General features: G+C 38.8%; 1 protein-coding gene across 8 annotated transcripts in view; it reads left to right on the top strand.

Moving 5' to 3' along the window:
• mcf2la (mcf.2 cell line derived transforming sequence-like a) overlaps positions 1–16667 on the top strand; it is a 239539-nt gene that overhangs the window by 203770 nt on the left and 19102 nt on the right. For all 8 annotated transcript variants that reach the window (XR_015758942.1, XM_043700234.2, XM_087993072.1 and 5 more), the window contains exons 22-24: positions 1802–2023; positions 6775–6867; positions 12365–12443. Coding sequence is in view for 7 of the 8 variants with exons in the window: in XM_043700234.2 (XP_043556169.2) it covers positions 1802–2023; positions 6775–6867; positions 12365–12443 (394 nt within the window). In the remaining variant the exon portion in view is untranslated. The remainder of the gene's footprint in view (positions 1–1801; positions 2024–6774; positions 6868–12364; positions 12444–16667) is intronic.

The following is a 16667-nucleotide window of genomic DNA, read 5'->3' as shown; positions in this document are numbered from 1 at the left end:
TGACCAAATGGGCCAATGGGCTGAGAAGTAGCAGATAGAGTTTAATTTAGATAAATGTGAGGTGCTGCATTTTGGGAAAGCAAATCTTAGCAGGACTTATACACTTAATGGTAAGGTCTTAGGGAGTGTTGCTGAACAAAGAGACGTTGGAGTGCAGGTTCATAGCTCCTTGAAAGTGGAGTCACTTTCAAGATAGGATAGTGAAGAAGGTGCGTGGTATGCTTTCCTTTATTGGTCAGAGTATTGGGTATTGGAGTTGGAAGGTCATGTTGCGCCTGTACAGGACATTGGTTAAGTCATTTTTGGAATATTGCATGCAGTTCTGGTTTCCTTCCTATCGGAAAGATGTTATGAAACTTGAAAGGGTTCAGGAAAGATTTACAAAGATGTTGCCAGGGTTGGAGGATTTGAGCTACAGGGAGAGGCTGAACAGGCTGGGGCTGTTTTCCCTGGAGCGTCGGAGACTGAGGTGTGACCTTATAGAGGTTTACAAAATCATGAGGGGCATGGATAGGATAAATAGACAAAGTCTTTTCCTTGGGGTGGGGGATTCCGGAACTAGAGGGCTTGGGTTTAGAGTGAGAGGGCAAAGATATAAAAGAGACCTAAGGGGCAACTTTTTCACGCAGAGGGTGGTACGTGTATGGAATGAGCTGCCAGAGGATGTGGTGGAGGCTAGTACAATTGCAACATTTAAGAGGCATGTGGATGGGTATATGAATAGGAAGGGTTTGGAGGGAATTGGGCCGGATGCTGGCAGGTGGGACTAGATTGGGTTAGGATATCTGGTCAGCATGGACGGGTTGGACCGAAGGGTCTGTTACCATGCTGTACATCTCTATGACTCTATGAATCTAAAAGATGACGCAGAAAGGTCCAAATAGAAGATTCGACAGCTGGCTGATTTTGAAATCTTAAATTTTGGGTAAATCTTAATTGGGGGGTTTTAATCTGAGTAGTATTATAGAAGAAAAGATAAAAGTTAAGTTAGAAGAAGGAGTTGTAAATAGTTGTTAACTATTTTCTGTTATACTTTAAGAAATATACTTAATTTTTACTTTAAATAGTTCTTGGCCTCTTGAATTTTCAGTTTCCTGCATTGGGTAAATCCTTTCCATGTTGCTGGTATAAATTAAGCAGGAGGGTTTACCCTGTGTCATAACAATTGATTGACAAGCTGCTTACACATGAAGGTCAGTTTTATGAAGTTCAAATAAAGGATTAAATCTGTCGTGTAATCAAACTCATTTGAAGCCACGGTCAATAAAGGGGTGGCATGGGGACTTAATGGTTAGCACTGCTGCCTCACAGCACCACCAACCCAGGTTCAATTCTACCCTTGGACGACTGTCTGGAGTTTACATATTCTCCCTGTGTCTGCATGGGTTTCCTCTGGTTTCCTCCTACAGTCCAAAGATGTGCAGGTTGGGTGGGTTGGCCCTGCTACATTGTCCGTAGTGTCTAGGAATATGCAGGCTAGGATTAGCCATCGGAAATGCAGAGTTACAGGGATAGGTAAGGGGGAAATGGGTCTGGGTGGGATGCTGTTCAGAGAGTCAGTGTGGACTTGATGGGCTGAATGGCCTGTTTCCACACTGTAGGGATTCTGTGAATTTGTGAACCACGTAAGTGGTTTTAAGCTTCATTTGAACAATAATTGATATTAATTAATTGAAACTTCAGGCAGGGAGCTTCACTTGAACTTAGTTTATACAGGAAGATTAAAAGTTTGAGGATATTAAGTTACTCACATGAACTGGATCATAAAAATTGTATTTGAATAATTTTTCTTCTCTAACAGGGGAATTTAAATGAACTTGGTAAGCTTTTAATGCAAGGTTCATTCAACGTCTGGATAGACCACAAGAAGGGGCATGCAAAAGTCAAAGATTTAGCACGATTCAAACCAATGCAGAGACACCTGTTCCTCCATGAGAAAGCATTGCTTTTTTGCAAGAGAAGAGAAGAAAGTGGGGAAGGGTATGAGAAAGCCCCCTCCTACAGTTATAAGCAGTCTTTGCATGTAAGTAATGTCTACTTAATATGAATAAAGCAATCTTGGTAAAGTTTATTTTCCTTTGAATCTATCACTGATTAAGATATCATAACTGAGTTTAAATTGATGCTGCTGTCAAATCTGCTTAACCTTTCATCACACAGAACCGTACTCTTTTGTAAATTTTAGTTTTGTCTGCAAACAAATGATCCTAAACATTGAAATGCTATTATTCTCAATTAAACTCCTTATTATAATGGAACATATCAATCTGAAATTAAACTGATTACGAGTTTCAAATTTGCAATTATCATTATTTTGCATTTTGTATTTCTTTCTAATACATTTACATTGAACCTTTATAACCTCAAAGTCCTGAAGCAATGTGCAGTGAAAGAAGTAATCTCAAAATTTAGCTACTTTAGTAATGTAATAAATAACAGCCATTGTGCACGTGATGGGGGTCATGAAAACAGCAATATGATAATGATCAAATAATTTAATCATTCTGTGTTGAGAGGTGAACATGAGGCAGGACATAAGAGAATGCATTTTCTTTCATAGTGGCAGGGCTTCTTAGCACCATCTGAGAGGACGGAGGACACCGTAGTATAATATCTCGTTTATAAAAAAGGCAGCATTGATAGTGCACTGTTCCTTTAGTATTGCTGTAAAATATCAGCTTTGACTATATATTTAAGTTTAGCTTGGGCTTGACTTGAAAGTAAGGAGATGGTAAGTGTGGAGTTGACATTCCCATCCAAGCAGATCAAAGGTAACCACAGGATCTGACAAGTGCTAAAGTAGGCTGTTAAGACTACTTTGGTTCTCCAAGACTTATCCCAGTAGTTTCTTTAAGTTTTAGACCTTCTGATGCTCGCTCCTCATATCCCATCCCCCTGCCAATTCATACCAACCTGTTCCCACACCCACCTTCACAGCCAACCTGATGACAACCTTTGCTAACTCATGCCTCCTTACTCACCACTTTATATCTTTATCTGCTAACTCACCTCATGAACCATAGCGATTGAACTAAAACAAAGGGCTACATATCTCTCCCAGTCATGAAAGCTATTTAAAAATATTTAAAATCTCTTCAAATACTTAATATCCTATGAAAACTGCCTTTTATTCATAACCTCACAAAGACGACTAATTCTTTAATAAACTGGACTGCAGCAGTTCGAGAAGTAATTTGCCATGTTCTTCTCAAGTTTGCTTAGGGATGAGTAAGAAAAATTGACCCAGTCAGTGAAATCCACATCCCCGGATGAGTTTTTAAAAAACGCTCTTTAAGCTGTCAATCATACTATGAAATTAGGAACCGTTCTGCGATAGGTTATAGGTTGTGGGTAGCAGCCAAACATTTGTTTTGAGAAATTGATAGTCCTTGGGAAAACATCAACAAACATGATTTGGAGATGCCGGTGTTGGACTGGGATGTACAAAGTTAAAAATCACACTACACCAGGTTATAGTCCAACAGGTTTAATTGGAAGCACACTAGCTTTCGGAACGCTGCTCCGACTACCACCTGATGAAGGAGCAATGCTCCGAAAGCTAGTGTGCTTCCAATTAAACTGTTGGACTATAATCTGGTGTTGTGTGATTATCAACAAACAGCCATTGTAATTGCTAATTAAAAATATTCAAACACTCTGCTTTCACTGTCTTTTCAGGAAGAACATTCCAAAGACTCATTACCCTCTATTAAAAGATATCTTACTCTATTTTAAACGGGTAACTCCTTATTTTTAAACAATGACAATTATTACTAGATGCTCCCATATGAGGAAACAAAATCTCCATGTCGATCCTGTCAAGACCTCTTGGGGTTTTGGACATTTCAATCAAGTTGCCTGTGACTCAATTAAATTCCAGCAGATACGAACCTGATCTGTTCAACCTTTGCTCATCAGACAACTTGACTATTCCAGGCTTTAGTCTGGTAAATCTTGGAATTGCTCATACCCATTGCCAAGTTAAAATTGCTGCACTTCAACTCTACAGCTATGCCTGAGCTTTGGTCATCTATTTCTATTGTGTTAATGCCATCATTGACTAATAGAATCACCCTTCCTCTTTTTCCAAGATGCCTAACCTAAATATTCAGGCACTAATCCAAGTTATCCTGCAGCTTGAAAGAACTGCAAACCTGTTAGACAATTGCAAATGTGGAGTCTCCTTTTCTGGAGGCCTCTGGGTTTATAATGGCTACCAGACTGTACTTATTTCTGTTGTACTCTGTTCATCACTGTGTTTTGTTTCAAATGTTATGATATGGAGTCATTGCTTTTATCTGTTGTTCTTTTAACATGTAGCTTTGTCATATGGATTTACTCTTTGATTTTTACTCTGTATTGTTACTGTTACAATCTGTTTATCATTTCCCATATTATTTTCTTCCTTTTGCCTAATTTCTGCTCTTTAATTTACCATATTTTCCCAAATTTGACCCCATACCTCCTCTACTTAGTGTAAAATCCTCTCTACTTCACTGGTTATGCGACTCTCAAGAATATCAGCCCAGCACGATTCATGGTAAATTGTGGATCCCAATTTCTCCAATACAGGTGACAGTACCTGACTATCCAGACTCTACCAGTCCCACATCAGTCTGAGCCATTCAGCTATCTAATCTGATTTTCTCTATACTAATTTACAAATGTCTCAGATTATAATCCAGAGATTATGACCTTTAGCCATTTGTTTGTTTGGTGTCTTGCTCCTCATACTGACTATGCAGAACTTCCTGCCTATGTTGTTGGTACATGCATGGATCAAGACGACCAGATCCTGACCCTCTTGCTCCATGTTCTTCTCCAGCCCTGAGCACATGTCCTGAACTCTGGCACTGGGCAGGCAACACAGGATTTTAGACTTGCATTCTTTGACTTAGAGAAGATTGTCAATCCCTTTGACTATACTGTTTCCAAATACCATTACATCCCTTTAACCCATCTGACATGAATGGCTTCCTGCAAAATGCTGATATGGTAATCCAGTCTCAACCCTCACTTGAAAGAACTGCAAATCTGTTGGATGATTGTACGTGCTGAATCTCCTTTGCTAGAGGCCTCTGAGTCTCCTTAAATGCTGCAGCTGTGACACATCACCCATTCTGCCAACCTTAATTTATTTTAATTAACTAATTATTTAATAATATATTTACATTTTTATGTACTAAGCTTACCATCCATTGATGTACTATTTTGAACTTCAGGAATATCATAAACCTTAGTTACTTACTAGAAACTCATGAAATAACTTGATTCTTCTCATGTAGCAGAGTAAGGACCATACCCTCGGAGCTGAAAAGTTAGAATAAACTAAAGAGCAGTACTCTTCTTTCACTTTGTCCTAACTTCCATATTTGCAAAACTGTTGTAAGTCACACACAAATGCATTGGTTCATTTGAGTTAGCTGTCTGTATTAAATGCTCCTAACACACTAGGCCTGGCTGACCTAGTTACAGAGGAACTGTTCAGCTGTTCCTTTTACTAAATAAGCACAATGGCTCATCAAACAGAGACCTTGTTAAATCTTTACATAAGGATGGAATTATAATTTAAATTGTAGATCACTGTTAAATACTAAATGGAAACAAAATGTGATTGATAGAAAAAGACTACATCTCTTTTACCCATCAACTGCCAGTATTAAGTCCTTCAAAGCACTAGTTTCTTCTCCTTTTAAAAAAAAAATTCTGGCTTCTACATGACAGGTTAAAGCTCTTACTACAATGAAGCTAAGGTTTTAATGAATTAAGCACTTCACATGGCACTGCAGCGTTTGGGGTTCTTTCCAGAGTTCTCAGGAATGAATAACTTTGATCTAATGAGCAATAGTGTATATTCCTGTAGTTTGCAAGAGCAGATTATAGCATCATCAAGGTTTTGGAATGTCGCATTTCCACGTTCAAGTATTTGGATACCTACTTTCACACATCCTCCCTAAAACGTGTTAAGTATAAGAGCTTGACAATATGTTATTAATTTCTATTCAGATTGACTTCAAAGTCTTTTCCACAATAAACACAGTTATTAAATTTGTAATGAATAAACAAAACATTTTAAGATGAAGTACAGTTTCAAACTTAGAAGAGGGACATTTGAAAGCCTGCATCATCATTTAATTATTATTATTAATATATGCTGCTGGCAAGATCAGCATTTATTACACATCCACAATTCTCCTTGAGAATGTGATCATGAGTTGACTACTTGAACTATCTGGTGGAGATATGCAGTAACAATGCTGTTAGGAATGAGTTTACAGAATTTTGATCCAGCAACAGTGAAGGAATGGTGATAGAGTTTCATGTCAATTTGTTTAGGACTTGGAAAAGAACTTCCAAGCATTATGCTGTCGCCAAATATTTGCTGCCCTCAACCTGCTAAGTGGTATAAGTGAAGAGTTTGGAAGATATCGTTGAAGGAGCTTTGACGAGCTGCCGCAGTGCATCTTGTGGATGAAACGCACTGCTCCCACAGGTTGTAGAGGGACTGACAGTTTAGATGATTGACCGCTGATTTACACAGAGCTGATAATTCTATACAGGGTGAATTTTCAGTATATTGAAGATACAGTTGGATTAGTACCTGGATAAACATTTTAATGCAGCTATGTTTGCAATATTATATCCTGAAGACTAAGTCCAGTTAGATTAATCTCACCATTCTATACCAGTCCCATAAATTCTATGGTTTCTTTGTAATGAAGCCTTGGTGTTTGTAGAAACATCACAACATAACCGTTTTTTTCTATTTTGCAGATGACCACTGTTGGTATCACTGAGAATGTTAAGGGAGATAACAAGAAGTTTGAAATTTGGTACAATGCAAGGGAAGAGGTTTACATAGTACAGGTAAGTGTGAACGAAAGATCAAAAACCATTCAGACATTAAAAGGCAAATCCATTGATTCAATGGTCCATTTAAATCATCTGATTCAATTCCCTTCTTTGGAATAATGCAGCATTGTTGACACTCTTGACAACACTTGCTCTTCACTATTTAAATAAAGCATTGGGTTGAGAAGCAAAAAACTCTCATTAAGGAGCAAGATCAGTGTGAGAGAGACTTCACCTGAATTAGACAATGGCCAAAGGAACATATATTGAAATTCAATTCACAGTGGACATTTGGAGAGTAAATCTTTTTCAAGTTCAATTTTAGATCAAGAGTCAGATTCTTACCTAGAACTAACAGACTTTGAGTTAAAATAACTAAGTTAACAGATAGCTGCTAATAGTTAGTTGTAAGATGTCTGTTACTGAAACCCTTGCCTTAAGAAATCTTTTAGCTTCCTTGCAGCAGGAAGCTAAATTCCAGATAAGACTCTGAGACAACTCTAAGAAAGAAAAGGAATTTCCAAACAAACAGTTGGCATGGATCGTTGTCAATATGAGGAAGACTTTGCTGAAGTAGTTTATCTTAGAATTTGATTCAGAGTAGGAAAGTAGTCCTTTAAACTGGTTTGCTGTGAAAAGTAAGTATGGAGGGTGGGTTAGAGGTTTTCTGCATCTATTTTTCCTCCATTTTCAGGATTAGATATCTGGTTCAGCAGTAGGAGCAGGAATATTAGTATTTGGTATTGTTAGAAACAGTAAGCTTTATCATTGTTGTAAATATTACATTGTTTCATCACTATTTCAAAATTTACTAGTAGTGGTGAAACACCAGAGCAAACATTCAAGGGTAGGCTACTTGGCCCTTCAAATCTGTTCCATTATTCAAGGTCATCACTGATCTGATTTTAATGTCAACAGCTCATTCGTGCATAGCCCTGAAAATCTTTCATCCCTTGGTAATAAAGAATCTATCTACTTCTGCGTTAAGATACTTATAGATTGTGCATCTGCTGTCTTTTGAGGAAAGGAATTCCAATGTTTCACAACTCTGAGAAAAAAAATCTGCAGCAAGTGTTTGTAGATGTGGGAACTTTGGCTCAGTTATTGAGCTGGAGGCTGAACTGTAGACACAATGACTGACCATACAGGAGTGATATTACCTGCCCGTTTTATTGCAGAATGCAGGATATTAATACAGGATCTTCTGATTTAGTCAGAGTCAGGTGGTGTTGCTGCAAGTGAGGGAGAAAAGGGGACCCAGGGACAGGAGTATAGCAGCCTCAATTGTCCAAAAGGCCTGAGGTTTTCTCAAGATGTTTGGATTAGAGTAAGTGCTGCAGAGTGGATCTGCTAACTTGCCATTCAGTGCAGTACAGGAAGCCTCTTAAGTGAAAGGCGTAAGAAGGAATGTAGTAGCTGGAGAGGATAGTTTAGTGTGAGTAGGTCAAAGGGTATTTTTCACTTACCCGCATTGTGACGGGAAGCCTGTTTCCAGTGGCGTTCCATAGCATTTAGTGCTGGGTTGCTTGCTGTATGTTATGTCTATTAATGATCGAGACATGAATGCAGGAGGTTTGATCAGTAAGTTTGCATGTGACACAAAAATTGGTGATGTGGTAAAAAGCAAGGAGGAAAGCCTTAGACAACTGGATAAAATAGATAAATGATCAGATGGGCTGAACACTGGGAAATGAAATGTAATCCTGAAAAATGTGAGGTAATTCATTTTGGCAGCACTAACAAGCCATGGGAATACATGTTGAATGGTAGGAAATACATAAGATCAGATCCTTGAAGATAGCAAAGGCGGTTAAGATGGTACAGAAAAGACCTGACTTTATCAGTCAAGGCATTAAATACAAGAACAAAGAGGTTATGGTGGAACTGTATATAATGTTGGTTGAGCCACAACTAGAGTATTGTGTGCAGCTCTGGTCATCATACCAAAGGAAGAATGTGACACAGGCACCAGAACTGGGGAAAGTGGGATCTCTACATTTGGAATAGTCAAGACCTGAACTATACTGCAACTGGTGTTATTGTGAGTCTCACAATTATATAAATAGAAAGGCCTTTAAACTTGTCCAGCAGAGTGATGGGTCAAAGTTAGTTATTGTAACAAGTCAAGGCAGGAGGGCAAAATGTTAAATGAAGGTACAAGAAAGGCAGGACCACAGTAGGCAAAGAAAAAAACCTAAGAGTATAACAATATTTCAGACTAGTTGCCACAAGAATGACAAAAAAAATCCAAAATCAAAGATTCTGTACCTGAATGAGTAAAACATGCATAACAAGTTAAGAAATTGATAATGCACATTGAAAGAAATAACTATAATCTGATAGCCGTTTTGGAGATGTGGCTGCAGGATAACAAAAATTGGAATCTGAATATTAGTGGGTATATGACATTCAAGAAGAATTGGTAGCTAGGTAAAGATGAAAGGGGTGACGTTCCAAATCATCGTATTGGTGCAATAATTAGAATTACCTTAGTTTCGGCAATCAAGTTGTAGAGTCTATTTTGGGTGAAGATAAGGAATACTAGGGAAAATAAATTACTTGTTGGGTTGGTTCACAGGTTCATGAACAGTAACCGCTTTTAGCATAAATCACACCAGACTAACATTGGGTGCTTGTGGTAAAGGCATGTGAATAATTATGGGCTATTTTAATTTATATATAAACTACAAAAATTAGATGAGTTATTAGAATGCCCTGGTGATGAGTTATTAGAATGCTTTTGTTTCAAGATAGTTTCTTCCAGCAGCATTTTTGATATCAACGAGAGCAAGCAATAATAGGCATGGTATTGTGTAATCTGACAGTATCAATTAATGGACTCAGAGTAAAGGCACCTCGAGACAGCAGTGATCATAATATGATTGAAGTTTACTTCCAGTTTGAAAGGCAGAACAGTGATTCTAAAATTAGTATTTTACATTTAAAAAGAGCGACTATGTGGGCATGAAAGCTGAAGTGAGTTGAGATATTAGGTTAGGAGATATATCTGCCACTCCTTCTCTTCTGATCTTTAAAGGGATGTTAGAGTGCTCAGAATAAATACATTCCTACTATAAAGAAAAATTCCAAGGGGATAACCCACTGTGGTAAACCGAAGACATTAAATAAAGCATCAGACTTAAGGAAAAAAGCATATGATTGTGAAAGCTGAGTTGCATAACAGATGACTAGTAAGTATACAATGAATAGAAGAATGGCAGAGAATGACTAAAAGTTAATTAGAACTCCTAGATTAGAGCATGAGAGAAGCTGAAAGGTATCTGAAAAGGAAATAATGAGTAAAGGTAGTGTTGGTCAGTGAAAATAATGAATTAACAGTGGAAAATAAATAAATTACAGATGTAATCAAAAATATTTTGCTGCTTAATTCACTATGGCTGATTACAAAAACCTACCAATAATATCTGTAAATCTAGAGGTTAGAGGTTGGAGGAAGGAAGGAACTGGGTGAAATCACTAAGGAAGTGGTACTGAGCAAATTGATGGATATGCAGGTGGATAAGTCTCCAGGTCCTGATGAATTTTGTCCTAGGGTCTTTAAGTAGGTGGCGAATGAGATGATAGATGGATTGGTGTTAATTTTGCTGAATTTGTTAGATACTGGAAAGATTCCTTAAGTATGGATGACAGCAAGCAATACCCCTGTACTCAAGAAGGAAGGGAGATAGAAAGACATCAATACTACGTTTCAAGAATGCACACTAATGCCTCTACTTGCTCAGAAGGCTAAGGAAATTCAACATGTCCACACTGATTCTTACCAATTTTTATAGATGCACCATAGAAAGCATCCTATCCAGATGTATCACAGCTTGGTATGGCAACTGCTGTGCCCAAGACCTCAAAACATTGCAGACAGTATTGGAAATGCAGCCTAGACAAAATCTGCTTTCTTTCCACTGATTTGGTCTATACTTCCCGCTGCCTCAGAAAACAACCAATGTAATCAAAGCTCGACCCCATCCCAGTTATACTCTCTTCCATCCTCTTCCATCAGGCAGAAGATACAAAAGTTTGAAAACATGTATCAACAGATTTAAGAACAGTTTCTTCCCTGCAGTTATCAGACTTATGAATGGATCTCTCATATATTAGACTTAATCTATCTCTGCACCTTCTCTGTAGTGATAACACGGTATCCTACATTCTGTTCTATTACCCTGATGTACTTATGTAAGGTACGAATTGTCTGGTTAGCATACAAAACAATACTTTTCACTCCATCTCAGCAGATGTGACAATAATAAATTAAATAAAAATCCAACAGCAAACTACAGCTTAGTTAGCTTGACATCCATGGTGGGGAAGTCGTTAGAGTCAACTGTTAAGGAGATTACAACTGGGCACTTGGAAAAAAACTCAAGATGGAGTTATTGACATTAAGGCAGAAATAGATACATTTTTGTTAGCCAAGGATGAAAAAGTTATTGAGGATATGGAAAAAATGGAGTGTAGAAAATAACTAGATCAGCTATGATCTTATTGAATGGCGGAGCAGAGTTGAAGAGCCCAATGGTATATTTTCTCCTAATTTGTATGTTCATTGAGCAGTGTCTTTCCATTTTACTATGAATGCACCCACAGATATTTGTTAACACACTCCCTACCAAAATTTACTAGGTCTACAAGAAGGTGCAGTATTTACATGGGCAGTTAAGTACACTTTGGGCACCATGTTAGTCCTTGGCCATATCATACCTCATGGAAATTTAGTCAGCAGCATGCCTGGTTATTGTGGAGTGGGTTTTCCTCAGATTTGCCACTCTTCCCCTTCAACAGTCAGGTCAATTTGTCTGGCTCTTTGCTGGCCATATGCTAGCTTGGATCACATACACCCTGACTAAATCTATTATATCTCAACTGTTTTGGTATAGTGGCCACTAGTTTGTTGAATTTCATGTTCAGTTGGAGAAACTTTTAACATTCCAATGGCTCTGCTTCTGGCATGTAATTTGCCATATAGATGTGGGTTTAAAGGTTACCAGACAGACATTAAAGAAATTCTCAGTGACAGTGAAGAACCAAGGCAATTAATTTTGACCCATTTCTTGTTTGCTTAGTTTCTTTCAAAAGTATGATAGTTGAGTCTGAATCATCATGTGTTGTTCTGTATGACCAACAAAGTTTGGAATCTTCAGTCCTTGAAATAGTAACAGTGGCAGCCTTAGTCATGATATAAAGCTACAAGAAAGCATTTTATCAAATAATTCACATGTGCTAGGAGACAAATATATCAAAAGGAAAGAGACTTCATTTTAACACCATACTTTTGACATTTTACAAATAAAAGAACAAATGTCAATTTTCACCTCTGTTTTGATGCTGGCCTATCTCAGAATTAAGCAATTTGAATGCTCCACTGCCTCTAAGTGATGGAATAGCTTTCAATGATTGTACAGAGGGGATAATAACTTCATTGCAATAACCCTGAAGTTCTCTGAAATTGCAATATACATTTGCAAGATGTAAGAATGTACTTATCTTTCATTAGGCAGCAACACATGAAGTCAAAAATATGTGGGTAAATGAAATACGAAAAGTCCTAACAAGTCAACTGGAAGCTCGTAGAGGTAAGGAACATCTATGTATTACTGGGGGCAAGCTATGTGTGGGTAATGCCATTCTGTGTTAGGTTGCTGGTACATTTATGTTAAAAAAAGTGAAGATAAGTGTATTTAATGGCAATGCTTTTCCAGTTGTAAAAATATGAGAAAATGTAGAAATTTAGAAAACTTAGTTGCACCATAAGAAATATTATGATACCTTTCAGGTGGATGGTACTTATTGCAGGACTCCATATTACTGTTGACCGCTGGTATTGAGGAATTATGAATTTTCTTCATTTGTTGAGTTAGACACAAAGAACAAGGCATGATGCAGTTTCCATCCATTTCAGTGCTTTTCTCAATGTGTGCTGTATTGGTGCATAGATATTGGGCATTGGGTTTTGCACTTATGAGCAGATCATCTTGTTCCTACAGTTGGGGGTCATTGGATCAGTTAGATACAGTTACCCAAGGGAACTGCCACAGGCAGAACTGCTTGGCCTTGATATAGCTTGTATCAGGTTACTGCATCAGCAGGTTGCACTATGGTTAGTTATTTACTAATTTATTGAGCATTTGATTTCTTTACTTAGTGTGTATAATGTACATACGTGATAAATTCCAGTTTAAAACTTTACTTATGATACATATTTTAAATAAAATATTATACCCACATCAGAGTTAATATTGCTATAATTAATATCTCGGAGACCTATAATGACAATTATATAATAAATCAGACCAAACTGACTGTAAAGTGAATTGGAGTGATATTATGTCTCATTTCCCTGTTTCCCCAATGTCAGATCATAGAATCCGTATGGTACAGAAAGAGGCCATATGGCCCATCAAGTCTACACTGACACTGTAAAGAGCATCCCACCCTATCCAATCCCTGTAACCCCACACAGGGTTTTTACTATGGCTACTCCACCTAATCTGCAAATCCCTGGACACTACTGGGCAATTTAGGACAAAAGAGTAACAAGGGCGAGAATAGGGGCCCCTTATAAAGATCAGTAAGGCCACGTATATGTGGAACCACAGGAGATGGAGGAGATACTGAATCAGTATTTTGCATCAGTTTTTACTATGGAGAACTCGGCCTTGTAGAAATTTAGTGATAGCCTTCACTGCTTTCTGGACAAGAGAACTCCTTAGATCACAATCTTCTGAGAGAAAAAGAAATCTGCTAATCTCAGACTAAAAAGGGAAATCTCTTGTTCTTATTTTGCGTACCGTCATTCCAGAGTCCCCCAAAGGAGGAAATACCCTCCACATCCAACTATTAAGCTTTCTGAGGATCTTGTTATGCTTAAATAATATCATTGAAGTCTAGAATAATGAGTATAAGCCCAACCTATTCAAACTTTCTTCAAAAGATAATCACTTCATCACAACAATGAGACAGATAAACCCTGTCGCAATTGCTTCTAATGCTTTGTTAAATATGTAGACTACATAGAACTCCAGATGTGGTCATGTCAAATTGTGTACACCTACAGTAAAACTTTGCTACTTCTGTATTCCACTTACCTTGCAATAAACACCAACATTCTATTTGCCTTCCTAATCACTTGCAGAAGCTGCAGACTGACCTTTTGTGATACATGTACTAGGGCATCCAGATCCCTTTGTAACATTGAGTTCTGCAATCCAATCCAATCAAATCATATCGTGTTTATCTATTTGTAGTGATTGGAATCTGGTGGATCTCATTGACTGAGATGGTTGGCCCAGGTAAACAACCCCAAACAATCAGGAAGTCAGATCTAAATAGGAGATTCAGACAGACTCCTGACTTCAGGGACTGACTCTGAACTGGCTGATTATAGCCAGTGTACTGTGCACACGTAAATAAAGGTTGACACAGCGAAAGGGGCAACGGCCTCTGTGCAGTTATTTCAATGTCAACGGGAGAAAACAATACATGCCTGAAGAACATTTGAGTTTGGGTAAGCATTTCTGGTGTCATGCCTTTATTTGAAAATCTTGACTTGTTCAATCCTGCTGTTGAAGACTTGGCACAGTATGTGGTTAGAATACAATTTTTTGCCTGGGCAAATGGCATTGGGACAGATGAAAAGCAATGAGCGATCCTTCTCACTGCCTGCAGACCTGCCGCATTTTTGCTTATTAGGGGCTTAACTTTCCCAGAGGCTCCAGACAGTAAAACCTTCCAAGAGTTGATGGATTTGGTTAAAGAATATTATGACCCCAAGCCACCTCTAACTCTGAGATGCAATTGCTTTTATTTGGCTGTTTGAGAACCAGAGGAATTTGAATCGGTATCTATGACTAGGTTAAAACAACTGAAAGAGGTGGATGATTTTGGGTTAACTCTGAATGAAATGCTGAAAGACCGTTTGGTATGTGGGATTAGTGATGTAATCATGCACAAGAACCTACTAGCTGAAATCCAACTGGACTTCAAATAGGCATTACAACTGGCGTCATCATTAGAAAACACAACAAGTGGAACGTGGAAACTACAGGGCATCCCAATGGAAGTGGACACCCTTACCTGTCTGACTTAGCTTGGAGAACACCACTTGAGTGTAGGCAATTTCAGAGTTTCATGCAGGGTATTTTGTGAGCAAGGGGACCTAGGTTAGCCCACAGCAAAGCTGAGCCTCAGCTAAATGGCTAAAATCTTCTTCAGGATATAGGCCGACAAGCCATAATAGTTGCTATCAGGTTCACAATAGCAAAGGAGCCCCACAAGGCCAGATTTGAGTAAGAGAACTTGCAGTCTGGTGTCCAAGAGAATACCATCCCTGCAAGTCCACCTACATATTAGGTGGAAGAGTTAAATTGCTTAGCAACATCCAAATTACAACAAATTAAAATTAATGGCTGGTTGAACGGTCACCTGTTTCTTATGGGGGTCACTACTGGCACAACTGCATTGGTGGTTGCGCAAACTGTTTTAACAAGATTTGCTCTGGACTCCAGGCTCATGCAAGACCTCAGCCAGACTGAGAATGGGAGATCTGTTACAGATGAAGGGTATAACTTTTGGTTTTGATCTCCTATGAAAAGCAGTTGGTGCTATTACCACAGATTGCAGTAAGATGCTCGGCCCAAGCTCATTGGGGCGGAATTGGTTGAAAAACATTCACCTTGATTGGCTCAACATTTTTTGATTAGACAATAGCTCCCTGAATGAGGTCCTAATTAAATATCCAGGAGTTTTTCAGGAAGGGCTAGGGACAGTGAAAGGGGCCAAGGCCATTTTACAAGCTGACCAGGAAGCAATTCTGTGATTTTGCAAGGCCCATCTGGTGCTGTTTACCTTATAGGAAAACGTAGAGGTAGATATCAGGAGGCTGAAAAGCAAAGGAATCATCAAACTGTACAGTTTACGAAATGGCCCTGCATGGGTATGAAGTGAGGGTCAATGCAAGGTTAGGTCTATTGGCATTACAAAGTTCATGTTGGTGAGGCAGTCCTGAACAAACGTGGATCATGTGAAAGCTGCTACCTCACAAACAGAGCAAGGTCAAAACATACCTGACTGCTCAAAACAGCCAGAAGACCTGTTCGAAACCATGGGTTCGCCCCCTCTGTCTAGTGCTGAGGAAACCTCAGAGTCCAAGATGATGTAGCCTTGATACTATTATTGCTGGAAGAGGAGGAGATCCTCTGGATGAAAGAGATGGGCGATGGTTGGTCTATGCTGCCCGTTTCTAAGTCCGACAAACCAGACCTGTAGTGAAAATGTCCCAGGAGAACCTAAACAAAAAGACGTGGGGGAGGGGTGGGTGGGTGGGGTGTATGGGAGGGGTGGTTTGTGATATAATGATTAAAACCAGGTGGATCACATTGGCTATGAGATCCTTGTTTGGGGTTGTTAACCTGGGAGGCTTGGCTGACAGATATAAGCAGGGGATTCAAAGAGTATCCTAACTTCAGAGGCCGACTCTAAGCTTGCTGGTCACAGCGAGTGTACTATGAACATATAAATAAAGGGTGTCTTGGTGACAAGGTACTGGCCTCTCTGCAGCTACTTCACTATTCTTCCTGCCAAAATGTACAAGTTCCCATTTCCCTACATTAAACACTATCTGCTAATTTTGCTGGTGTTGGATATGATGCCAATCAATGAGCTACTTCGTCCTGAGTGTTATTGAGCTTCTTGATTTTTGGAACTGCAGCTCTTCAGGAAATTGGACAGTATTCCATTACACTCCTGTCTTATCCTTGTAGATGGCAGATGGACACTGGGGAGAGAGGCGGTGAGCTACT

This window comes from Chiloscyllium plagiosum, unplaced genomic scaffold, assembly GCF_037043375.1.
Source record: "Chiloscyllium plagiosum isolate Xiang-an unplaced genomic scaffold, Cpla_swu_hap1 HiC_scaffold_12, whole genome shotgun sequence".
Lineage (NCBI taxonomy): Eukaryota > Metazoa > Chordata > Chondrichthyes > Orectolobiformes > Hemiscylliidae > Chiloscyllium > Chiloscyllium plagiosum.
This window is presented reverse-complemented; position numbering and strand designations above follow the sequence as displayed.